Source organism: Bufo bufo, chromosome 3 (assembly GCF_905171765.1).
Source record: "Bufo bufo chromosome 3, aBufBuf1.1, whole genome shotgun sequence".
In the NCBI taxonomy this organism is placed as follows: domain Eukaryota; kingdom Metazoa; phylum Chordata; class Amphibia; order Anura; family Bufonidae; genus Bufo; species Bufo bufo.
In genome coordinates, this window is record NC_053391.1 from 691,428,861 (window position 1) to 691,456,504 (window position 27,644).

At 46.4% G+C, this 27,644-nt stretch overlaps 1 protein-coding gene and 1 long non-coding RNA gene across 2 annotated transcripts; one reads left to right on the forward strand and one right to left on the reverse strand.

Moving 5' to 3' along the window:
• Positions 1-14,983: 14,983 nt before the first annotated feature.
• On the reverse strand, positions 14,984-15,314 carry LOC120994217. Its single transcript, XR_005777365.1, has 3 exons — positions 15,228-15,314; positions 15,137-15,167; positions 14,984-15,019 (listed from the first exon to the last, which is right to left on the reverse strand). It is a non-coding gene; the product is annotated as an uncharacterized LOC120994217 (long non-coding RNA).
• Positions 15,315-18,322: 3,008 nt separating this feature from the next.
• Positions 18,323-19,288, forward strand: LOC120994083 (olfactory receptor 52D1-like). The gene has a single exon (XM_040422541.1). It carries the CDS (start codon positions 18,323-18,325, stop codon positions 19,286-19,288), a length of 966 nt encoding a protein of 321 aa, XP_040278475.1.
• The last annotated feature ends 8,356 nt before the right edge of the window (positions 19,289-27,644 follow it).

Sequence of the window (27,644 nt, forward strand, 5' to 3'; positions counted from 1 at the left end):
ACTTTTGTAAGTTCAGTCTCATATAGCAGGATCACATCACAAGCAGGCTTTCACATCAATGGCAGGCAACAATGTTCTTTGCAAGATACTCAGAGGGTTAAAAACAATCACAGACCAGGCTGTACCTTCTCCTCAGAAATACTGTACAGTCGAGGCCAAAAGTTTTGAGAATTACATAAATATTGGAAATTGGAAAAGTTGCTGCTTAAGTTTTTATAATAGCATTTTGCATATACTCCAGAGTGTTATGAAGAGTGATCAGATGAATTGCATAGTCCTTCTTTGCCATGAAAATTAACTTAATCCCAAAAAAAACTTTCCACTGCATTTCATTGCTGTCATTAAAGGACCTGCTGAGATCATTTCAGTAATCGTCTTGTTAACTCAGGTGAGAAGGTTGACGAGCACAAGGCTGGAGATCATTACGTCAGGCTGATTGAGTTAAAATGGCAGACTTGACATGTTAAAAGGAGGGTGATGCTTGAAATCATTGTTCTTCCATTGTTAACCATGGTGACCTGCAAAGAAACGCGTGCAGCCATCATTGCGTTGCATAAAAATGGCTTCACAGGCAAGGATATTGTGGCTACTAAAATTGCACCTCAATCAACAATTTATAGGATCATCAAGAACTTCAAGGAAAGAGGTTCAATTCTTGTTAAGAAGGCTTCAGGGCGTCCAAGAAAGTCCAACAAGCGCCAGGATCGTCTCCTAAAGAGGATTCAGCTGCGGGATCGGAGTGCCACCAGTGCAGAGCTTGCTCAGGAATGGCAGCAGGCAGGTATGAGCGCATCTGCACGCACAGTGAGGACTGTTGGAAGATGGCCTGGTGTCAAGAAGGGCAGCAAAGAAGCCACTTCTCTCAAAAAAAACCATCAGGGACAGATTGATCTTCTGCAGAAAGTATGGGGAATGGACTGCTGAGGACTGGGGCAAAGTCATATTCTCCGATGAAGCCTCTTTCCGATTGTTTGGGGCATCTGGAAAAAGGCTTGTCCGGAGAAGAAAAGGTGAGCGCTACCATCAGTCCTGTGTCATGCCAACAGTAAAGCATCCTGAGACCATTCATGTGTGGGGTTGCTTCTCATCCAAGGGAGTGGGATCACTCACAATTTTGCCCAAAAACACAGCCATGAATAAAGAATGGTACCAAACACCCTCCAACAGCAACTTCTTCCAACAATCCAACAACAGTTTGGTGAAGAACAATGCATTTTCCAGCACGATGGAGCACCGTGCCATAAGGCAAAAGTGATAACTAAGTGGCTCGGGGACCAAAACGTTGACATTTTGGGTCCATGGCCTGGAAACTCCCCAGATCTTAATCCCATTGAGAACTTGTGGTCAATCCTCAAGAGGCGGGTGGACAAACAAAAACCCACTAATTCTGACAAACTCCAAGAAGTAATTATGAAAGAATGGGTTGCTATCAGTCAGGAATTGGCCCAGAAGATGATTGAGAGCATGTCCAGTCGGATTGCAGAGGTCCTGAAAAAGAAGGGCCAAGACTGCAAATACTGACTCTTTGCATAAATGTCATGTAATTGTCGATAAAAGCCTTTGAAACGTATAAATTGCGTGTAATTATATTTCACTACATCACAGAAACAACTGAAACAAAGATCTAAAAGCAGTTTAGCAGCAAACTTTGTGAAAACTAATATTTGTGTTATTCTCAAAACTTTTGGCCACGACTGTACACTGTTCCTCAGAACTCCTGTCTGTCTTTATCCTAAGGCCCGTATGCCCTAATGCCGGCTTTATCCTTGGTAGAAATTCTCCTCAGGTATATATTCTTGCTTTAGGTTAATGATCCTTCTGCCCTTCAGCTTACTTGTCTTAGCTGGAACACTGGCTCTGCTCTGCTCTGGTTAGGGAACTGCAGGTTTCTCCCAGGAGGCAAACTCTTCTCTTGGGGTGAATCTTCTGAGCGAACAAAGGCTCAGGAACTTCAGGCAGGCTATAATCCTTTACTAGCCTCCTGGTGGCAACTAGAAGCCTGGGCTGTCTAGCTACATGTCAGGAGGAGGCCCTCAGCTTGTCTATGGCTGGTGCCCTCTCACTTCTGTCTCTCCACAGACTCCTGACTACAGACTAACCCCTCCCTGTCTGGATCTAAGTATATATACTAGGGGCTCCCTAGCTCCCTCTAGTGTCTAGGATGTTAAACTACACCATAATAGGCCTGCTGCACATATCACAGGAAAAATACACATTAAATACACATTAAAATGCATTAAAATGTACTGTGAAATACACTGCCACTGTCCCACAGGAGGTGGAGAACAACGTGGCCCAATTGACCCTTGTGTAGTGCCCACATTTACCTAGTAGGACACTTCACAAGCAGCGCTCCAGCTTCAGATCTCCTGGACGTGGGTGGTCCAAGACCTGGATGACCCATTCTTCTACAGCCTTCTTATATTCCCAGGTCATCTGCGCGTGGGCCACCACTGCTCACTGAGACTTTGGGGTTCAGCCTCATGGAGGGTACTGCAGCTCTGGGCAGCGAAGTGGATGCTCTGGCCGCCTCCAACGCACCAGCTGGTATGGCATACTCCTCTGCTCTCTCAGGGGCCCGCTTCTCCTGGGCAGCCTGTAGTTCAGCTAGTGCAGCTTGCACTTCGGGCTCGTTGCCTCACATCATTTTACCCCAGTTTTGCTGGGGCTGGCGCGCCATGTTGCTCCCTTCTGACTGGCTGCTAAAGAGGATAGATCCTTGTGGGCAGAGTCTCTGCTTCCAACGCTTAAACTGGGCGGATCCTTCTTTCCAGCTCTGGCTGGGCAAAAACAACATAAACCATAGCTGACAAAGATGGCGGTGGGAGAATAGCCTGCTGGATCCGTGTTAACGCTAGTCCACCGTGCTGCCGCAAGTCCGCTCTGGCACCATTCACTATAATGGGGGCGGGCCGGACCCTGCTGCCACAAGTGTGAAAGTAGCCTTATGTAGCTATAAGCAGCATCATCTTATTGCTATATCATCATTATATTTATTATATCATTATCATGTTAGGATTTTTATTATATAATTAAACCATAATCATAATATTATTATTATTATTACTAGTATTATTTTGTTCACACAATTTTATTAGTAATAATATTTTTATTTTTCATTTGTATCATTATTGTTATTTCATCATTATAATCATAATTTTATTATTTCATTCTATGCTATTTTGAGCTTACACTTGAAGCATTTTCTTTCATTTTTAACCTTTGCTTTAATTACATTAGGAATAATTTAACATGTGTTTCCGTTAATCCCTTATTCACATGGTAGTTCATATTAGCCTTGTGGCAGTTTTTTTTTTTAACGCCTGTCTTCAGAATAGTGGCAGTCTATGGATATATTCCCATATATTCCCTTTTTTTTTTTAACGAAATCCCAGTCATCAAAAATTAGAGCATATCCTATTTTGTTCATTTTCATGGCCCACATCCCCTGTACAGTTCTGCAGCTTTCTCATAGAATTTGCACATGAAAATGGTGAGGATGTAAAGGTTATGGGCACCTGGGGGCCATTTTTTTTTTTATGATTGCATTTTACTCATTTTGGGCTAAAAAAAACATTTTAATTGGTCTGGTAGGGGTGAGCATACCCGTGGATTTTCGGGTTCGACGGGTTCAGAAGAACTTTGTTTCAAAGTTTGGTTCAGGTACCTGAAGTTCACCCAAACTTGACCCCGAACCCCATAATAGTCAATAGGGACCCAAACTTTGGTGCTGTAAAATGGCTGTAAAATAGTCATAGCAAGGGCTAGAGGGCTGCAAAAGGAAGCAAAATGGGGATAAGAGCAGGACAATTGCCCTGCAAACAAATGTGGATAGGGAAATGACTTAAAATAGAATAGAAAAAAATAAAAATAATAATAAACTTGAACCAAGAGGTGGAGGTCCAAGTGGAGTAGGAGGTTGAGGAGGCGGTGGACATGGCAGTGTAGGTGGAAGCAGGGGCGGACTGACCATTCGGGCACGGACCAAGGGCCCGCGGTCACTAGGGTGGCCCGTCAGGGCCGTCTTCGGTACTTACAAGCTCTGACGGGGCCCGGAATGAAGTACAGTGACCATGCTGGCAAGGAAGGGGGAGGTGGTGGCGCAGAGGCAAGGGGGGGGGGGACGGTGCGCACTCACACACCCGGCAGTTCTTGTCACTGCCGGGCTGTTGTTTCCATAGCGAAGCAGGGAGCGCTCTCCGTTCCCTGCTTCACTGTTCTTCTGAGCGCTCCCCCTGCTGCCACACATCATGCTACTGGCTGTGGAAGGAGTGCTGAAGACCCGGAAATCGGCCTCCAGCACAGCCAGCAGTGTGATGTGAGTGTGGGAGCGTGTCATCAGGAAAAAAGGTAAGTATGTGGATTTTTTTATTTTTATATAAAGCTGCAGAATGGGGACAACAACTACTGTGAGGGGGCTGTGAGCATAACTAATTTGAGGGGGCACATATCTGGCATAACTACTATGAGGGGGCACATATCTGGCATAACTACTGTGAGGGGGCACATATCTGGGCATTTCTACTGCGAGAGGCACATAATCTAGCATAACTGCTGTGAAGAGGCACATAATTTGACAGAACTACTGTGAGGGGAACATAATCTGGCATAACTACTGTGAGGGGAACATAATCTGGCATAACTACTGTGAGGGGGCACATAATCTGACATAACTACTGTGAGGGGGCACATATCTGGGCATATCTACTGTGAGGGGCACATATCTGGGCATATCTACTGTGAGGGGCACATATCTGGCATAACTACTGTGGGGGGCACATAATCTGGCATAACCACTGTGAGGGGGCACATATCTGGGCATATCTACTGCGAGAGGCACATAATCTATCATAACTACTGTGAAGAGGCACATAATTTTGCAGAACTACTGTGAGTGGGCACATTTGGCATAACTACTGTGAGGGGGCACATAATCTGACATAACTACTGTGAGGGGGCACATATCTGGGCATAACTAGTGTGAGGGGGCACATATCTGGGCATATCTACAGTGAGGGGCACATAATCTGACATAACTACCGTGAGGGGGCACATATCTGGGCATAACTACTGTGAGGGGGCACATATCTGGGCATATCTACTATAAGGGGCACATAATCTGACATAACTACTGTGAGTGGGCACATAATCTGACATAACTACCATGAGGAGGCACATATTTAGGCATAACTACTGTGAGGAGGCACATAATCTGACATAACTACCGTTAGGGGGCACATAACTGGGCATATCTACTGTGAGGGGCACATAATCTGGGGACTGAGAGGCATAATGGGGGCTGAGAGGCATAATGGGGGCTGAGAGGCATAATGGGGGCTGAGAGGCATAATGGGGGCTGGCTGAGAGGCATGATGGGGGCTGAGAGGCATAATGGGGGCTGAGAGGTGCATAATGGGGGCTGAGAGGCATAATGGGGGGTGATGAGAGGCATGGGGCTCTCATCTGAGGTCTGATTGGGGGTAATTTACATTGGGGTCTGAGCTGAGGCCTGATTTGAGGTCTTATTGGGGTCTTATTTACATTGGGGGTCTGATTGGGGCTGTCAGCTGATGTCTGTTTAACATTGGGGGTCTGATTGGTGGTCTGACCTGAGGTGTAATGAAAAATATATTTTTTCTTATTGTCCCCCTCTAAAACCTATATGCGTCTTATATTTCTCCTTCCTGCAGAGCGGTGCCCACTTCCAGCCTGAGCCCAGCTGCCCAGAGCACTGATCCTGAGCCGCTGGAGTCTTCAGAACTGGAAGTATTTACAGTCATTCACTGTAAGCTATAATATATATTACTTGTTTTATGTGAGTAAGGGTGCTGGGTGGTTGGAGAAGGGGGGGGATGGTAAAGAGAAATTCTGTACCAAGTGTAGGTGATGTGGGCGGTGCAATATGTGGGTGGTGCTGTGTGTGGGTGTGACTTGAGGGTGGGCGGGACACAGGGACCCATAATCTCCTATTGCCCGGGGGCCCCATGAGTTGTCAGTCCGCCCCTGGGTGGAAGCAGAGGTGGAGGAGGCGGAGGTAGCCAACACTTTATTTATTTATTTTTAACTTGGGGAGGCCCCAAAACATTAGGAAATGGCAAACAGAATGAACAAAGTGCGCTGCAGTATAACAATGGCTTGTTAGTGCCGGTATACATGTCTATTCTGCACAAGGTACGGACAAGTCCTTAGGGATCCATGCCTGGTTCCTTTTAATGAACGTGAGCTTGTCCACATTGGCTGCGGACAGGCGGCTGCGCTTGTCTGTGATGACGCCCCCTGCCGTGCTAAACACACGTTCAGATAATACACTGGCTGCAGGGCAGGCCAGCACCTCCAAGGCGTAAAGGGCAAGCTCAGGCCATGTGCCTAATTTGGAGACCCAGAAGTTGAAGGGGGCAGACCCGTCATTAAGTACGTGTAGGCGTGTGCACACATACTGCTCCACCATGCTGCAGAAACGCTGCCTCCGGCTAAGACGTTCCATATCAGATGGTGGTGCTGTATATTGTGAGCTGCAGACAAAGCTTTTCCACATTTCGGTCATGCTAACCCTGCCTTCTTAGGTGCTGACAGTGCCCCTGCTGCGTTGGTGACTTCTTCCTCCTCTGCCTCATGCTTCCACCAGACTGCTTTTGCATTCACGCATCTTCCGATTGCGCTCCAGTGATGGAAGTAAGGACGGCACATTGTCCCTGTAGCAGGGATCCAGCAGGGTGGTAATATCGAAAATTAAGCAGCACTATCATTAGGTCCAAATTGGACAGTCCATGAAGTGGCGGTGCCAGCAGTGTTAGGCCTTAGCCCAGCAGGCCCCTGATAATCAACCACTCTGCTTTAAAAAGACTCATTGTAGTCAAAACGTCACATTCTTGGTGAATAAATTAGGAATTGCATTGAAGACATTGAGTGCTGCAGTATTTCTCACAAATCATTGAGCCAGCAGGGTGGCCACCCAGTAACAAGCACTGGTAACAACCAGGGCAACTCGGCGGTCGTTGCAGAGACACTGCAGCATGTAATCGCTCATGTGTGCCAGACTGTCCAGAGGCAACAACAAGGTGTCCTCTGTGGGAGGTGTATCGTCTGTGTCCTCTGTATCCCCCCAGCCACGCTCCATTGATGCCCGTGAGCTGATTTGGGTACCACCCGGCTGTGAACACAGTTCCTCCTCCTCCTCCAAAACTGCGCCCTGACTGGACAGTTGTGTACCTGGCCGCTGTTGGTGCAGGAACTCTGAGCCACCTGTGGACGACTGGCCTGATGACAGTGGGAATGATTCCTGTTCCTCCTCCTCTTCCTCTTCTGCCACATCCTCTTTCATCATCGCCCAAAGCATTTTCTCAAGAAGACATAGAAGTGGGATAGTAACGCTGAGGATGGCGCCATCGGCACTGGCCATGTTGGTGGAGTACTCGAAGCAGCGCAACAACGCACACACGTCCTGCATGGAGGCCCACTCGTTGGTGGTGAAGTGGTGCTGTTCCACAGAGCGACTCACCCGTGCGTGCTGCAGCTGAGACTCCACTATCGCCTGCTGCTCGCACCGTCTCTCCAGCATGTGCAAGGTGGAGTTCCACCTGGTGGGGACGTCGCATATGAGGTGGTGAGCGGGAAAGCTGAAGTTACGCTGCAGCGCTGACAGGCGAGCAGCAGCAGGGTGAGAACGCGAAAGTGTGCACAGATGGCCCTAACATTCTGCAGGAGTTCTGACATTTCGAGGTAATTCTTGAGGAACCTCTGCACCACCAAGTTCAGCACTTGTGCCAGGCAAGGGATGTGCGTCAAACCGGCTAGCCTCAGAGGTGCTACGAGATTTCACCCGTTGTCACACACCACCAGGCCGGGCTTGAGGGTCAGCGGCACCAACCACTCACCTGGCTGTCCTGAAGTTGGTGGTGCAGGTGTTGAGCTGACTTGATGAGGAGGTGGTATAGAAGGAACAGGAGGAGGAAGCAGTCATTACATTTTTTAAACTCTCTGTCCCCACCAGACGGAATGGCAGCATTTCAAAGGCCAAGAATTTTGAAACGCTGGCATTCAGGGCCAGGGCTTGTGGGTGGGTAGGGGTGTACTTTCTCTTTATCTCCTTTGTTTGGGAGATGGACAGCTGAACGCTTCCATGGGACAGTGTGGAGATGCTCGGTGACACTGGTTGTGGTGTTGCTATCACATCCTCACTTTGAGGGGTACCAGGTGGCCCAGTGCTTTGCAGTTAAATGCCTGGTCATGCAGGTGGTGCTCAGATTTAGAACATTTATGCCTCACTTCAGGCTCTGACTGCTCAGCGTGCAAACCACCCATGTCTTGTCGTTGGCACATTGCCTAAAGAACTGCCACGCCAGTGAACTCCTTTGCACTGGCTTTGTTGTGCTCTGTCCCTGGGCGTGTTGGACAGCAGCAGGTGTACTGGCTGGGGGACGGCCGCTCTGCTTTTGCACCCTGCTCCCTCCTTTGCTCTGCGGCTGACGCTATATGATCCCCACCTCATCCTCTGAACTGATAACATCTACAGGAAGAATGGAGGATGTTTGATCTCCCCCAGGCTCTGCTGGCTTTCACTCATTCCTTCGTATACGTTCAGCTTGGTGAAGATTTGATACTTAAAGGGGTTTTCCAGGTTCAGACCTGAACCCGGACATATCTTCTTCTTCCCCGACTCGGCCCCTCTGATATGAGCATCATAGAATTTCATCATCTGATGCTCTCCCTTGCCTTACGCTGAATTTGTAATGCACCAGAGTGGCATTACCACCTTTGCGCCTTGCTACTATCAACCATGGTTAACCTAACGTCATCTTATATATTAATTTCCAGGTTGTGCAAAATGTGTATATCTATTTCTATGCAACTATTATGTTTAAGTGTAATGTGCCTGGTTCACCAGCAGATGGCGGCAACATTGGCAGAGTGATTTCACCTAGGATGGAGCCCTCTTTCCATTCTAGCTTTCTCTAAGAGAGGGAGGAGTTTAGTGCGAGTCAGTCTAGCTTACTCCCTGCCAAAGGAGGGTGTGCAGCAGGTGTTCGTCCCTGCTGGGTGAGCCCTGCCTAAGCCAGCTAGAGCACCTTTAGCTCAGCAGGACAGAGAGGCCAAAGCCTGAAGCCCAAGAAACCAGGAGTGAAGTGTTCCCTGGACAAAGCTAGAGACAGACTACCAAGTGAGAAGTTGCAGCACCCAAAGAAGCTAAGGTCTACAGCTAGCATGTTAGCCTGCAGAGCCAGAGAGCGACAGATGTAGCAGTGTTGAGTTTGTTAGCTTGCCACAGTTCATGCCAAAGCCTGCTGGAAGCAAAGGCAAAGCCTGTAAATCGTTTGGAAGGAAAGTTTATGCAAAGTAAAGCTGTTGTTAACTACATCATCAAGTCTGGATTCAATTTATTCTTCATCCCCTACTAAAACTACCCCTTTTTGCAATTCCAGAAGGCCATGCCTGGGGTTCCAGCGTATCCAGGTAGGAGCACCATGACACGTGCAACACCATTAAGCGACATTAGGCCACCCTACACCACTCTGGCATTCCTACACCTGGGTACCATACATATCACTAAAAGGGGCCCTATATAGGCTTGTGTTTTTTCCTATATTGTGCAAGCACGACCACCATTGATGGATTGCAGGGTGGTCTGTAACCATGGAAACGAGCAGTGTATAACGTGATGGAAAAATGAATCCAGACAGCAAAGGAAGCAATTTGGACAATTACAATACATTAGTAAGTGCCTTGTATTAACTTTCTCTACATGATAAATGCCACTTCCTGAATTGAGTCTTTGGAGCAGCCGCATGGCCTGTATCACATGGTCCCTATTTTGCATCAGAATTGGGTAATGATTTGGTAGCCAAAAGCAGGAGTGGGTACAAAACACAGAAGACATGCAAATATTCCATTCACGTGTCATCTCTGTTTTGGATCCACTCCTGTTTTTTTGGCTTTAGCAATACTGATGGATTACTGAGCAAACGCTGACCGAGTGAAGGCGGATGCTCCACAGACAGGATCAGTTTTTTGGGGGTTATTGTTCTAGAGGAAGGGCAAAATAATCAGTGACGTCAACACAAACTTACTGCTGACACCCTCTCCACTTACTGCTGACACCCTCTCCGCTTACTGCTGACACCCTCTCCGCTTACTGCTGACACCCTCTCCGCTTACTGCTGACACCCTCTCCGCTTACTGCTGACACCCTCTCCGCTTACTGCTGACACCCTCTCCCCTTACTGCTGACACCCTCTCCGCTTACTGCTGACACCCTCTCCGCTTACTGCTGACACCCTCTCCGCTTACTGCTGACACCCTCTCCGCTTACTGCTGACACCCTCTCCCGTTACTGCTGACACCCTCTCCGCTTACTGCTGACACCCTCTCCGCTTACTGCTGACACCCTCTCCGCTTACTGCTGACACCCTCTCCGCTTACTGCTGACACCCTCTCCGCTTACTGCTGACACCCTCCCCGCTTACTGCTGACACCCTCTCCGCTTACTGCTGACACCCTCTCCGCTTACTGCTGACACCCTCCCCGCTTACTGCTGACACCCTCTCCCCTTACTGCTAACACCCTCTCCCCTTACTGCTGACACCCTCTCCGCTTACTGCTGACACCCTCTCCGCTTACTGCTGACACCCTCTCCGCTTACTGCTGACACCCTCTCCGCTTACTGCTGACACCCTCTCCGCTTACTGCTGACACCCTCCCCGCTTACTGCTGACACCCTCCCCGCTTACTGCTGACACCCTCCCCGCTTACTGCTGACACCCTCCCCACTTACTGCTGACACCCTCTCCACTTACTGCTGACACCCTCTCCACTTACTGCTGACACCCTCTCCACTTACTGCTGACACTGCGACTCCTGTCATCTGCATGTCATACGGACTCACAGTATTATGTCACTACCACAGCAGACTCCCTATGTGTGCTACTGCGAGGCACAGTGTTCTACACCACATAAAGGCTCTCAGCAGCCAGGAAAGAGCTGTTTTTTAACACGTTTCATCACAAATAAATTTGCATCGAATTTACTTGGCAAATTCTGCGAAGCGTCCGAATCGAATTTCTGAAAATTTCACTCATCTCTAAATACTACTACAGATGCAACATCGTTAGCGCTCCTCTTTTTTGTGTATACAGTAGTTACAAAGGAAGCGCGATTTTCTCTTCTTCACAATAGCAATACATAACATGGCCGGTAGATGGCAGTGTTGAGCCAAAGTACAAAATGATGCAGTACTATTCGAATCCGGTTATACTGTACCCCTTACCCGTTTCGCTATCATCATGATGTATTATATGGTATCAGCAGTGTTTTAAGGTTAAGAAGAAGGGTAATACTTGCTCACAGATGTAGCAGAGCTGCAGCGAATCGAGTGACTATGTAAAAGTGTAAAGGACAAACTCAGCTCGGTGATCTCTGCCAGCTTTGGTACTTTCAAAAGCAGAACTTCAGCCCAAAGCATTCAAAAGTGCAACCCCCCCCCCCCCCCCCCTTATGTTAAACTTTTCTACGAAATGCGTGAGCGTAAAATAAAAAAGCCTTATGTGATATAGAGACGTAGTCCGGGGAAATCCCTGCTGGAAGTGGAGCCGCCTGAGCCTTTTTATTAAAACAAACATATACAGCGCCTCACCTCCAGCCTCAACTAGATTGATAAATTACTCCGCTCCACTACTTTAATTATGTATATGGGATGCAAAATAAATCACCCAACTGCAGCACCTCAATCAATCACTTTTAAATGATAATTGCGTCTGGGTGAATCAACCTTTTCATTTCTGACATTTTGCTAATTTTAGTTTTGCCGTGGTAATGCTATGCCAGGCGGCGTCCTAATGGCCATTCACATTAATAACACTGGGTTTCATTCATAGAGCACTGCAGCCAATGGGATACATTTTCCCACGGTCACGAGAGCCAATCAGGGACAGTCCCCAGGTAATTAAAGGGTTTCTGTCACCCCGCAAAACTCATATTTTTTTTTTTGGATAGTTAGATTGCTCATAGTGCGATATAGCAGAATATAATAGTCTTACTTACTTTCATGCGGCCGATTCTTTATAAAACGAACTTTTATAATATGTAAATGAGGGCTCTACCAGCAAGTAGGGCGTCTACTTGCTGGTAGCTGCTGCAGAAATCCGCCCCCTCGCCGTGTTGATTGACAGGGCCAGCCGTGATCTCCTCCTCCGGCCGGCCCTGTCAGTAATTCAAAAATCGCGCGCCTCGCGTCATTCGGCGCAGGCGCTCTGAGATGAGGAGGCTCGTATCCTCAGCACTCCCTCAGTGCGCCTGCGCCGATGACATCACCGAAAGAGAAGACGTCATCGGCGCAGGCGCACTGAGGGAGTGCTGAGGATACGAGCCTCCTCATCTCAGAGCGCCTGCGCCGAATGACGCGAGGCGCGCGATTTTTGAATTACTGACAGGGCCGGCCGGAGGAGGAGATCACGGCTGGCCCTGTCAATCAACACGGCGAGGGGGCGGATTTCTGCAGCAGCTACCAGCAAGTAGACGCCCTACTTGCTGGTAGAGACCGAATTTACATATTATAAAAGTTCGTTTTATAAAGAATCGGCCGCATGAAAGTAAGTAAGACTATTATATTCTGCTATATCGCCCTATGAGCAATCTAACTATCCAAAAAAAAAAAAAAGAGTTTTGCGGGGTGACAGAAACCCTTTAAGGTTAATTGCTGATGACAGGTTGTCAAAACACTGGTTTCAAAATGTATCCCATTGGCCGCCTATTCAGTATTCTATCAATGAAACCTATTTTTAGTAATGTGAATGGCCAGAGGAGGGCATGTGACTCCTTCAGCCAATGAAAACACCCCTCCTGGGTATATAAGGACCAGCCAAAAAAGAAAACGGCAGTCCCCTTTATGTTTAAAGCCGAAATACTGTCCTTTTTTTTTTTATTGACCCGTATATATGGGTTTTGCTATGGACATGAGATATGACCCGATCCAGCCCACATTTTTCTGATACATACCTGCTTGTTAGTGTGGGACTACTACATGTACTTATAAATAACAAGGATGTGGGGAGATAGGTACTGAACTGTAACATTATTATATCACTGCCATTGACACTGAGGTGGAAGAAAATGTGTAAGATGCATCCCCTCCCCCAGGAGAAGGTCCCTGCAGGCGGTAAAACCTCGTTTTGCAACCAACGCACATCATTTGCATCAGTCCTAATTAGTCCCATAGTCCAGAAATTCATCTATATAAAGCCCCGAGACACGAGAAGGAAGCGGCACAGTGTGAGCCTGCACTGACCCCGGTGAGTGAGAGCAGTGTGACATCTTATATCGGCAGTATCATCTTATAGTCATATTGTATCATCATGCTATTACTTTTATTACTATTAATCCATCATCATTACATTATAATTTTTTTAATATTACTATTATATTGTTCACACAATTTTGTGATTTAATATTTTTTTATTTGTATAATTATTAGTATTATTTCATCATTATTTTACTATTTTATTACTGTTTTATATTTATATTTTATTTCAGCTTACACATGAAAAATGCTATTTTCCTTTGGTCTAATTACATCTGGAACAGGGACGTACAAATCACTGGGCCCCATTGCAGGAATCTGAATTGGGCCCCTTTGTGAGTGACCCATCGCACCCCTCAGGGTCCGTGCACATCTGCTGCAGAGGTTCCAGCAGAAGCCTCCGTTGCAGATTCTGGCAAAAACAAAGGGCAAAACATCGCTGCATGCGGGATCTTGAAAGACCTCATTATTGTGAATGGGATCCGGCAGGTGTCAGCAGTGTTTGGCGTATGCTGGATCTGGCGATTCTGGTATTCTGCTGGTATGCTGGAGCAGAATGCCAAAATCTGATCGTAAGTGAGTACCTAACCTTACCCGATGGACTGTGCCTGCTGCTGCTACGTCTTGTATAGTGTGCCATCTTTCCCCCATGGACTGTGCCTGCTCCTGCTTCACCTCCCCCCCCAATGATGACTTAGGCCTCATGAACGTTTACGTTCCTTTTTTGTGTTCCGTATACGGTCCGTATACGCAGCTATTCATTTCAATGGATCTGCCAAAAAAAAAAAACGGAAGGCCTTCCGTTTCCGTATTTCAGTTTTTCCGTTCCGTTCAAAGATAGAACATGTCCTATTATTGTTCGCATAACGGACAAGGATTGTACTGTTCTATCAGGGACCAGCTGTTCTGTTTTGCAAAAAACGGAATGCACACGGACGTCATCCGTATTTTTTGCGGGTCTGTCTTTTGCGGACCACAAAATACTGAAAAAGCCATACGGTTGTGTGCAAGAGACCTTACTGTTTGTGCTGCTGGCAGAACGCGGTCAGGGCCTGGGGCAGATCTTCACGGAGCTGGACTGGAGTCTAAACTGGTGACGGTGCGGGATCAGGTCAGGTCAGGACTGGTCAGTCAGGTCACAGTGCGACGCGTGCTGGCACAGGAACAGGACTAGGACATTTTACAGACTGAAGGCAAAGAAAACTAAAGGATTTAATCCAGTCACAACTGATGTTTCTCTGACTGATGCAGAACCTCCTAATACCCACCTCAGCTGCTGCAGAACCTCCCAATACACACCTCAGCTGCAGCAGAACCTCCTAGTACACACCTCAGCTGCTGCAGAACCTCCCAATACACACCTCAGCTGCTGCAGAACCTCCTAATACACACCTCAGCTGCAGCAGAACCTCCTAGTACACACCTCAGCTGCTGCAGAACCTCCTAATACACACCTCAGCTGCTGCAGAACCTCCTAATACTCTGCTCAGCTGCTGCAGAACCTCCTAACACACCTCAGCTGCTGCAGAACCTCCCAATACACACCTCAGCTGCAGCAGAACCTCCTAGTACACACCTCAGCTGCTGCAGAACCTCATAATACACAACTCAGCTGCTGCAGAACCTCCTAATACACACCTCAGCTGCTGCAGAACCTCATAATACACAACTCATCTGCTGCAGAACTTCATAATACACACCTCAGCTGCTGCAGAACCTCCTAATACACACCTCAGCTGCAGAACCTCATAATGCACACTTCAGCTGCTGCAGAACCTCATAACACACCTCAGCTGCTGCAGAACCTCCTAATAAACACCAGCTGCTGCAGAACCTTCTAATACACACCTCAGCTGCTGCAGAACCTCCTAATACACACCTCAGCTGCAATAGAACCTCCTAGTACACCTCAGCCGCTACAGAACCTCATAATACACACCTCAGCTGCTGCAGAACCTCATAATACACACCTCAGTTGCTACAGAACCTCCTAATACACACCTCAGCTGCTGCAGAACCTCATAATACACATCTCAGCTGCTACAGAACCTCATAATACACACCTCAGCTGCTGCAGAACCTCCTAACATACACCTCAGCTGCTGCAGAACCTCCTAACACACACCTCAGCTGCTGCAGAACATCATAATCTGATGCTAGAGAACATATAAGGCTTTAACCACATCTGTGTTAGGGCCTCAGTCACAGATCAGATCATAAATGCTGGACACAATTTTCTAGCCTGGCAGATGGAAACCCGTCAGATCTCATCATAGTCAGCGGGATCCGTCAGGTGTTGTTGTCCATGAAGTGCCAGATCCGGCATTGCGGTGATTTTCGTTGTTCTGCTCCTATGACAGAACAGAACAGCGAACGCCACCAGCACAGAAGTGAACAAAGCCTAATACACACCTCAGCTGCTGCAGAACATTATAATTGTGACAAGGAAACTACAAGTCTCATCATCACCAGATTGTTATTATTGTAAATTAGGGGGCAACACAGGGGAAAGTTAAAGTGGAGAGAACTACAACTCCCAGCATGTTGACGCTGTTATTATTGGATACAAATGGATATTACACAGAGAGAGTATAAGGCCGGGTTCACATCACTGATCCGTCAGAACAGAGAAATAAAAAATAAAAAAAACAGATCCTGTATTTCAAGCATCAGTTCTGCATATTTGGCATCCATGGCATCCCAAAATATAAAACTAAACAGTGATGTGATTCCAGCCTAAGAAGAGAGAACTACAACTCCCAGCATGTCCTGATTATTATAGGGCAACATCCAGTTGTACTAGGTGAGGGCTTTAAAAGGAAATAACTATAACCCCCAGTATGGCCAGACTTATTATGGGGCATCAGTATACATTACAGAGAGGAAGTATAAGAGGAGAGAACTACAACTTCCAGGATTACTGGGCTGTACTAGGGCATACATTGAAATTACATGGAGAGGGATACAATAGGACAGACAAACTACAATTCCCAGCATTACCAGACTGTACTTAGGCATAAGTTGAAATTACATGAAGAGGGATATAATAGGAGAGAACTACAACTCCCAACTTTTATGGGACGTTATATGGGCTATCCCAGGACACTACTCACCTCTCCTCCAGGCAACACACAGTAGCTCCGCCCTCTCACAGCAACATCCCACAGGCCTTTCACCAGTCATCTGCATTGGTCACATGATGATGACATCACCAAAGGTCCTTCAGACTTCTGCTCTGCTATTCCTTGGCTTCCTGCACTGGTCACATGGTTGATGACAACAATAAAGTTCCTTCTCCACTTCTTACATTTTCTTTACACAGGTAGCTAGCTATGCAACGTTAATTGGTGGGCGGGGCCTATCCTCCACTGCAGGCTGAACTGTTGGTCTACCGGCATGGGGTCAACCCTACATGACAACCACATTTACCTTGATTGGGAATTCTTTGGGATAAAGGCATTTTTCAGGTGATTCCCTGTGGTACAATGGTTGTGTTTAGTTGACATCGAGAATTCATCACCAAACAAAGAGGTGTAATTTTTGGGGATACTAGGCCATAAACTGGGAAATCTGTGGGTAGTAAGTATGATTTGGAAACATCTGACCTTTTCTTCATTAAGGATCGTCAGTCTTTCCATCTCCCTAGAAAGACCACCATTGGGCTGGTGATAGAGACAAGCGAATCGATTCCAAAATTTGGAAATTCAACCCAAATGTCTGTGGAGAGTGAGAGATAAAAAAGCTTTTTCCAGGCAATTGGGGTTGAATTCCTGCATACCCAAAATCGAAATGGCCTATAATTTCCAAGATTTATTATGTTCCTCTACTCGGCTGTCACGAATATAGCGGAGAGGAGGGACACCAGAAAGACAACAGAAGGGGAGAGGACAAACAACTAGGCCTCAATGCTAGGGAGAAGGGAAAGGTCACCTCTTAGGAAACCCCTAGAACTGGCCCTGACTCCTGTCAGTATGTATAGACCCCGAAGGTGGGAAAATACATACGCCGTAACCTAAATAACCTAGGAGCCCTGATATGCCCTAGAGGTAGTGAAAGAGAAATAGACTACCGGCTCCTTCCCAGGTGAATAAACCAGCGTCTCCCTGAGGTTTAGTAAAGACAAGCACAAAAGAAACAACCAAATACAAACGCGACACATAACTTCAGTAGTGATGGATGTGCAGGAACACCAGAGACAACCTCACACCAGCTCTGCCAAACCCAAAAGAAGCTATCTACCGCATAGTCAGAAGGGTGGGGTCAGACTATAAAGGGTAGAAGTGATGACCACTGAGCAACAGCTGAGACAAGGTAAGAGGTCATTAACCCTATCAATACTGAATCAAGAGAAATCAAGAAGGCTGTTAGATTCCTCCACGGTCAGCCAATCTCCTTGATCTCCTGACATTAGTCACCTGAGGGACCGTGACATCGGCTGAAGCCTCTGTTAGCGATGACCATATCACAGCCAAGCAACACTGACTTGAGGCACCTACCAGGCAGCATAGGAAATACTACAACTGCCATTTACTGCTGTCAGCAGTTGTTTTATCTCTTATGCAACCTGTCAACAGGTTATCATGGCCAACATGGTCATCTCTGAAGGGGCAGGATCCAGGTAAGTCTAATTTTGAAGATATCTAAAGCCTCATGGACTGTCCAAAATTAAAATTTGTAAGCCTGATCATCATGGGTCATCCATCAACCACTTTTATATTTATTCAAGAGTTTTTTTGGGTCAATAATTTTTAATAAAAAAGGGACAGAATGTTGTAAACAATTAAAAGTCACACTGTTATCAACAATCCCTCTGCACTCCCGTTCCGATGCTTACCAAGGGCCCTGCAGTGGTCACATTTCCATTTTGAGAGGAACCAGGAATGCGGGGGAGAGATGCAGAAAGGAATTGTTAGTAAGACTTTTCTTTTTTTTTTACCACTTTGTGATTTTTTTTTATGTGACAGTCAATACGCATAACGTATTGTTTAGAATAAATTATTTCATGTATATATTATAGGTCTCACAAAACCAGCTATGGCCCTGACAATGGAAAACTACAGTTACCCTCACCCCTCTATCCTATCTCTTGGCTTTAGAGAAATGGCATATTCTAGATATTTCTACAGTTTTATTGCCCTACTGGTCTACACAATAATAGTTCTGTGTAACTGCTCCGTCATTATCACTGTAGTGTTATACAAAAGTCTGCACGAGCCAATGTACATTTTCATATCCATACTGTGCATCAATGGGCTGTACGGAAGTAGCTCGTTCTTCCCTAGCCTGTTTGTGGACTTAGTCTTCAAGATTGATTCCATCTCCTACACTGGTTGTGTTATACAAGTTTTCTGTATCCATACATTCCTAGGGTGTGAGATGACTATCCTAACAGTCATGGCCTATGACCGCTACGTGTGTATCTGCAACCCTCTGAGATACAACAATATAATGACCTTAACCTCAGTTGCCAAACTTGTGGTCTCGGCTTGGATGTACACCATTGTCCTGGTTTCCATACATATTGTGTTGACCATCAGGCTTCCAATATGTGACCGAGTCATCCTGAAGATCTACTGTGACAACTGGTCCATCGTAAGACTCTCTTGCGTTGACACAACCGTCAACAATGGGTTTGGTCTTTTCATTGCCTCGACCTTCATTGCGTTGATGCCAATTCTGATCATTTGCTCTTATGTACAGATTCTCAAAGTTTGTATGAGGTCTTCAAAGGACTTCCGAGCCAAAGCCCTCCAAACCTGCACCCCTCACATCATCACCATCACCAATTATGCCTGTAATTTACTCTTTGAACTCCTCATGTATAGATTCATACCGACTGAATTTCCATATGAACTGAGGATGGTCATGTCTGTTCAGCTCCTTGTGGGACCACCGATCATAAACCCTCTAATTTATGGACTGAAGTTGAAGGAGATTAGGATGAGGATTGGTCAGCTATATCATTTCCAAAGCAGCAAAGTCGAAGACAATAAGTTGTAGTGTCTCACACATTTAGAAGGTAAATAATAGAGCTTTGAAAATCATTCCATGTCTTTGTTTCTTTACTGCAGTATTTGGGATCAATAAATAGACATTTTCAAAGACTTACCTTATTCTTTAAAGGGGTTCTCCAGGTTAGGCATCCATGGAAGATTTACCAAAAATACAGGAAGTATTTAATTCCTCTGTAGCGCCACCACTGATAAATGGAGGGATTGCAGATTGACCATTGAAATGAATGGATGGGCTAGGTCCTCCAGCTAGACAGACCAGCTTCTAGCTAAAATGGAGGACCAAATTCAAGTATATTTAAATTGTGTCTTTTTTTGTATTGGTCTCATTAACAATTTTTTTATAATGATCTTTTTTGAAGGGAAAGCCAGGTTTTATGACATTTCATCCTGTGATCGTGGGCTAGATTGTCAACAAGTGAGAATGGTCACATGGGATTCTAGTACTAAGAGGGTGTTGTTGGGTTTAATTAGATCCATCACAATGTAAATTGCCCAAAATGTTTTTTTAAGTTTGAGGGACATTTGATCAAGTTCATCCTCAACTGGAAAGTCATGTCATAGTCACAGTCAGGTTCGGAGTGCATAGAAAGTTGTTATGATTATTTTCTTGGACTCCAGACCTCTTGGAAAGATGTCCTATTGGTGTCCGACTGCTAATACCTCAAACACACAATATCCTTCTGACAGAACCAGTGCCAAGGAATAAAGCTAAATTGAGGACAATGCTGACCTCTCTGGAGTGTAGAGATTTGTGGCTGTTGTTACTCCAAGATGCTTCTACTTCCCCACAATTGCAGATCAGAAATGTCACAATTAGAGTTGAGCAGACACCTGGATGTTCGGGTTCGACGGGTTCGGCCGAACTTCAGAAAAAAGTTTGAGTTCGGGACCCGAACTTGACCCGAACTTGACCCCGAACCCCATTGAAGTCAATGGAGACCCGAACTTTTGAGCACAAAAATGGCTGTAAAAATGTCATGGAAAGGGCTAGAGGGCTGCAAATGGCATCAAAATGTGGTTAAGAGCATGGCAAGTGGATAGGGAAATGACTCTAAATAACATAAAATACATAAAAATAAAAAATAATAATCTTGATCTAGGAGGACAAGGTCCATATGGAGTAGGAGGTTGAGGAGGCAGTGGATGTGGCGGTGTATGTGGAAGTGGCGGTGGAGAAGGTAGCCTACACTGCATTTTGGTTTTGAATTAATTTTTTTAAATTAGGGTACACCCCAAAACATAGGGAAATATAACCTGTGATAACCCCCTCTAGTCGTGCTAAACACACGTTCAGACAATACACTGGCTGCAGGGCAGGCCAGCACCTCCAAGGGGTCAAGGGCAAGCTCAGGCCATGTGCCCAATTTGGAGACCCAGAAGTTGCAGGGGCTGACCCCTGTCAGTCAGTTCGTGTAGGCGTGTGCAAACATACTGCCCCACCATGTCGCACGTCCCCGTGATGTTCATGATCCAATTTGATATCTGCTCTATCAACATTCAATGTTCTTTTATGCGATGGTGATCACGGGTGGCTGGGAATCAAGGTTCCAGGCTGGAGAGGGAGCCTGAGAAAAGGATACCACATGCAAGGGAGGTGAATGGATGAAATTAAATGTAATCGAGCGGTAATGTGGGACAAAGTATTGAAGCATAAGCTTCCAAGTTAAGGAGGGGGCGCGGCAAATACCCACTCCCGACTCGGGGAGGTAGTGACGATAAATAACAATACAGGACTCTTAAGATGCTCTGTTATTGGAATGATTAATAAAAAATTATAGGGAATGTCACTGGGGTATTTTGGATTTGTAAACGTTAGCCAGGAGAGGCCCTGCTGCCGCTTTGTTGACTCTAGATAACTTCTATCTGATCGCACGTCCCTGTGACGTCCACCATTCATTTGGATATCTTCTCTATCAACTTTCGATGATCTTTTATGTGCCTACCATGGTGATCACGGTTCTAGGCGAATCAGGGTTCCACGCCGGAGAGAGAGCGTGAGAAAGAGAGACCACATCCAAGGGAGGATAAATTTTTTCAAATTTAAAATTATAGAGCGGAAATATGGGACAAATTATTAAAGCGTAAAAGTGTTACAACTTTTTAAAGTTTAAGCATTGAATGAAAGGATGTGTCGCGCATCAATTAATGAAGAATTTCTTAAATTGTATTCCCTGTCAACTATGCAGAGCAGGGGTTTCTATCCGGCAAAATTTGAAAAATGTCACCTGACAATGTAATTGACGATTTTTTTAAATTTATGTTCCTGTCACCTATGTAGAGGTGCCCCAGTGACATCCACCATCCATTTCGATATCTACTCTATCAACTTTCGATGTTCTTTTCTGAGCCTACCATGTTGATCATGGTTATGGACGAATCAGGGTTCCACGCCGGAGAGGGAGCGTGAGAAAGAGAGACCACATCCAAGGGAGATAAATGGATGACATTTTATTTTGATCGAGCGGAAATATGGGAAAAGTTATTGAAGCGCAAATGTGGTACAACTTGTTAAAGTTTAAGCATTGAATGAAAGGAGGTGGTGCGCATCAATTAAAGAAGTATTTCTGAAATTTTATTCCCTGTCACCTATGCAGAGCAGGGGTTTATTCACGTCTAAAATTGTAAAATGTCAACCCAAGAATGTAACAGAAAAATTACAGAAATTCATTAACCTGTCTACTTGGTAGAGCAGGGGTCTATGATAGAAAAATATTGTTTAATGTCACACGAAAAAGTAAAAGAAAAATTATTGAAATTTATTAGACTGTCAACTAGGTAAAGGAGTATATTACACCCAAAAATTTGTAAATTTCCCCCTAAAATGTAAGACAATAAATTTTTATTTTTTTACCGGTCTAATAGGTATAGCAGTGGTACATCACACCCGAAAATTGTTTAATTTAAACCGAAAATGTAACTGACAATTTTTTTTATTTACCTGTCTACTAGTGGTACATCACACCCCAAAATTGGTGAATTTCACCCGAAAATGTAACTGACAATTTATTTTTTTAACCTGTCTACTAGGTATAGCAGTGGTACATCACACCCAAAAATTGTTTAATTTAAACCAAAAATGTAACTGACAATTTTTATATTTTTTTAACCTGTCTACTAGGTATAGCAGTGGTACTTCACACCCAAATATTAGTGAATTTCACCATGAAATGTAACTGACAAAGTAGTGAAATGACATAAAATAAAATACATACAAATAAAATAAAATAAATTTGATTTATGAGGTGGAGTTCCATATGGAGTAGAAGTTTGAGGAGGCAGTGGACGTAGCGGTGTAGGTGGAAGCGGCGGTGGAGGAGGACGAGGTAGCCAACACTCATTCTTGTATCTAAAATACAAGAATGAGCAATTGCGCTGCAGTATAACAATGGCTGATTAGTGCCGGTATACATGACTATTCTGCACAAAGTACGGACAAGTCCTGAGGGATCCAAGCCTGGTTAATTTTAATGAACGTGAGCTTGTCCACATTGGTTGCGGACAGGCGGCTGCGCTTGTCTGTGATAACGCCCCCTGCCGTGCTAAACACACGTTCAGATAATACACTGGCTGCAGGGCAGGCCAGCACCTCCAAGGTGTAAAGGGCAAGCTCAGGCCATGTGCCCAATTTAGAGACCCAGAAGTTGAAGGGGGCAGACCCGTCATTCAGTACGTGTAGGCATGTGCACACATACTGCTCCACCATGTTGGTGAAATGCTGCCTCCTGCTAAGACGTTTCATATCAGCTGGTGGTGCTGGTTGTTGTGGCGTGCTGACAAAGCTTTTCCACATTTCGGCCAAGCTAACCCTGCCTTCTGAGGTGCTGGCGGTGCCCCAACTGTGTTGGCGACCTCTTCCTTCGCCTTGTGCTTCCCCTGTGCCCCCGCTGTCAGCTGGGTATGCCACCAGCAACGCGTCTACCAGCGTGCGCTTGTACTCGCGCACCTTACGATCACGCTCCAGTGAGGGAATTAAGGACGGTACGTTGTCCTTGTAACAGAGATCCAGCAGAGTGGCCACCCAGTAATCAGCACAAGTTAGAATGTGGGCAACTCGGTGGTCGTTGCAGAGACACTGCTGCATGTAATCGCTCATGTGTGCCAGGCTGCCCAGAGACAACAAAAAGCTGTCCTCTGTGGGAGGTGTATCGTCTGTGTCCTCTGTATCCCCCCAGCCACGCACCAGTGATGGCCATGAGCTGGTCTGGGTGCCACCCTGCTGTGAACATGGATCCTCCTCCTCATCCTCCACCTCATCATCCTCCAGAACTGTGCCCTGGCTGGACAATTGTGTACCTGGCGTTTGTGGGTGCAGGAACCCACCCTCGGAGCCACTTGTGAATGACAGGCCGGAAACCCTATGAAATGATCCTTCTTCCTCCTCCTCCTCCTCCTGTGCCACATCCTCTTCCATCATCGCCAGGAGCGTTTTTTCAAGGAGGAATAGAGGTGGGATAGTTACGCTGAGAATGGCGTTATCGGCACTGGCAATGTTGGTGAAGTACTCGAACAAAAAGGAACACAGGTCTCGCATGGAGGCCCAGTCATTGGTGGTGAAGTGGTGCTATTCCGCCGAGCGACTTACCCCTGCATGCTGCAGCTGAAACTCCACTATGGCCTGCTGCTGCTCACACAGTCTGTCCAGCATGTGCAAGGTGGAGTTCCACCTGGTGGGCACGTCGCATATGAGGCGGTGAGCGGGAAGGCCGAAGTTACGCTGCAGCGCAGACAGGCGAGCAGCAGCAGGGTATGAACACCGAAAGCGCGCACAGACGGCCCACACTTTATGCAGCAGCTCTGACATATTGGGGTAATTTTTAAGGAATCTCTGCACCACCAAATTCAGCACATGCGCCAGGCAAGGTATGTGCGTCAAACCGGCTAGTCCAAGAGCTGCTACGAGATTTCGCCCATTATCGCACAACACCAGGCCGGGCTTGAGGCTCACTGGCACAAACCACTCATCGGTCTGTTGTTCAAGGTCCGTCCACAGCTCCTGCCCGGTGTGGGGTTTGTCCCCCAAACAGATAAGTTTTAAAACTGCCTGCTGTAGTTTACCCCTGGCTGTGCTGAAGTTGGTGGTGAAGGTGTTACGCTGACCGGATGAGGAGCCGGTAGAGGATGAGGAAGCGGAGTAGGAGGAGGAAGCAACAGGAGGCAAACTGAAGCGCCCTGCAATCCTCGGTGGTGGAAGGACATGCACCAAACTGCTATCCACCTCAGGCCCAGCCGCCACTGCATTTACCCAGTGTGCTGTTATGGAGATATAACGTCCCTGACCGTGCTTACTGGTCCACGTATCTGTAGTGAGGTGCACCTTGCCACAGATGGCGTTGCGCAGTCCAAACCTGATTTTGTCCCCTATTTGGTTGTGCAGGGAAGTAATGGCTCGCCTGGAAAAGTAGTGGCGGCTGGGAACGACGTACTGTGGGACAGCCACCGCCATAAGGCCTTTAAAACTATCAGTCTCCACCAGACGGAATGACAGCATTTCAAAGGCAAGTAATTTAGAAATGCTGGCATTCAGGGCTAGGGATCGCGGGTGGGTAGGGGGTACTTCCTCTTCCTCTCAAGTGTTTGGGAGATGGAGATCTGAATGCTTCCGTGGGACATTGTGGAGATGCTTGGTGACCTTTCTTGGTTTTTGAGGAGTCTACTCCACTGCAGCTCGTGCTTAGCACTTAAATGCCTGGTCATGCAGGTTGTGCTCAGGTTGAGAACGTTTATACCTCGCTTCAGGCTCTGATTGCACAGCGTGCAAACCACTCGTGTCTTGTCGTCAGCACATTGTCTGAAGAACTGCCACTCCAGGGAACTCCTTGGAGCTCCTCTTTTGCACCCTGCTACCTCTTCTGCTGTGCTGGTGGCTCTCTGCGACCACCGCCTCTTCCTCCGAACTACATAGGTCACTCGCATGACCTTTATTCCATGTGGGGTCGAGGACCTCATCGTCCTCCACATCATCTTCCACCCAGTCTTCACCCCTGCCTTCCTTTTCGGTCTGAACACTTTCGAAAGCCCCAGCAGTTGGCACCTGTGTTTCGTCATCATCCGAGACGTGCTGCGATGGTCCACCTATGTACTCATCTTGAAAGATAAGTGGTTGGGCATCGGTGCACTCAATCTCTTCCACTTCTGGGGCAGGGCTAGGTGGATGGCTCTTGGAAACCCTGCTAACAGAGTCATCAAAAAGCAGAAGAGACTGCTCCATGACTTGGGGCTCAGACTGCTTGGCTGATTTGCAAGGGGGTGAGGTGAAAGACTGATGGACATTGGCTGCAGGTGCCAACTGTGGTATTTCAGCAAAAGACTGGGTGGGAGACAATGTGAAGGAACTGTATCCACTGTTAGCAACCCAATCTACTATCGCTTGTACTTGTTCAGGCCTCACCATTCGTAGAGCCGCATTAGGCCCGACCAAATACCGCTGCAGGTTTTGTCGCCTACTCGCACCTGAGGAAGGTGTTTCACTTGTGCGTGTAGCTGGCACAGATCGACCACGTCCTCTCCCTGCAACAGGAACTCCACCAGCAGCACAACGACCTGGGCCACGTCCCTTATTTGACGCTCTCCTCATATTTCTCAAATTTAGGATCTTGCCCTAAATGGGTGGTTTTTTTTTAATAGCAGAATAGAACGACAGTATGTACAGGGTGTATCTCACACGCCCTGATCCAGACTAGGCCTCAATTAAATTTGTTTGCCCAAAATGGCTGTATTTCAAATACCTGAATAGAACCCCTGTATATAAAGGGTGTATCTCACAATGACATCTGCAGCAAAGGCTGCAAAATAAACTTTTTTTGCCCAAACGGGTGTTTGTTTAATAACTGAATAAGACAGCAGTATATAACCCTGGAATTGTGTATTTTGCCCAAAAAAGGGTGTTTTATTAATAGAAGAATATAACCCCTGTATATAAAGGGTGTATCTCACATGCCCTGATCCCGACTAGGCCTCAATTAAATTTGTCTGCCCAAAATGGCTGTATTTCAAATACCTGAATAGAGCCCCTGTGCTGCTACGCAGTTAAATCTATCTGTTGTCATATGCTCCCATCTAGTGGCCGTTTTTGGTAATGCACTTAGTTTTTTTGCTTCATCTGTCTTTCATTTCTTTGCTCCACCCCTTCTTCTGTGTACCTCACTTCCTGTGTTTCATTCTTCTCCTGGGATTCAACAGGTACACTTGTATTCTCATGCTAGCTTGCAAAAGCATCATCTTTTGACCGCACAACATTGAAATTCATCTGTTCTGCTGTACTCTGTTATCTGGCTTACAGAATAAAGCAACTTACTCGGATAAACTCGGGGTTGGTGAGTTCAAGCTATCTGATAAGGATTGTCCGCAGTGATTATATCTGCTCATACAGGCCAGGCATAGAGGTCTCACTAGGGATAGATCGCTGTTACAACAATCTGAGTCAGAATAGTCAAAAGATGCCTAGATTTCCTACAGCCTGCTGTGTATATGTGTGTGCCTAATCTGCAATCAAGCTCAGTGCCATCCGCCATCTTGTGAAAGCACATGGTCGCACAAGCTTACTGCACTTCAAGTGAATGTTCAAAACTGTTTCTCTACATTGCACTGTGTTACCTAACCTGTCTAAGCTGCTGTTCGTCTTCTTAAAGAGACAGTACCATTTTTTGCAAAACCATAAAAATGTCTAGACAAGGCTCTGAACACTCTTTAATGGCTGAACCAACGCAGATACATCATGCCTCTGAACCGGCAGATGTACAGGGAGCAGATTCTGCAGATATTACCAAACAGAGTGTAAGACCCAAACGTACAATAAAACCAACACAGAAACTCAGAGAAAACTATGAAGCCACTAGAGATGAGTTCTCCAGTAATCTGTCAGACCTCTGGGACAGAACCTCACAGCACATGTCAGTTTTGTCACATTCTAATGATCAACCAGCTGAAATAAGAGACTCTATAAATCACCTATTTGCTGTGTATGTACGCTACCAGCAGCTGTCTGCTTAGCCTTCTTGCAGGACTCTAATATAGAGGATTCTTCAGCAGAACTGACCAGAACTGATGCACTGAACCAACAAAGGGATCTCGCAGTGCAAAATGCTAAGCTTAAGGCCTAGTTCACACGAACGTGTGTGACCCGTGCCCGTGCTGCGGCCGTAATGCACGATCGCCGGCCGTAGGTCAGCCGCATCGGATCGCGGACCCATTCACTTTAATGGGTCCGCGATCCGCCCGTTCCGCAAAAAGATAGGACATGTTCTATCTTTTTGCGGAACGGAAGTACGGGACGCAACCCCACGGAAGCACTCCGTAGTGCTTCCGAGGGGTCCCGTTCTGTGCGGCCGTTCCGCAATTCCGAA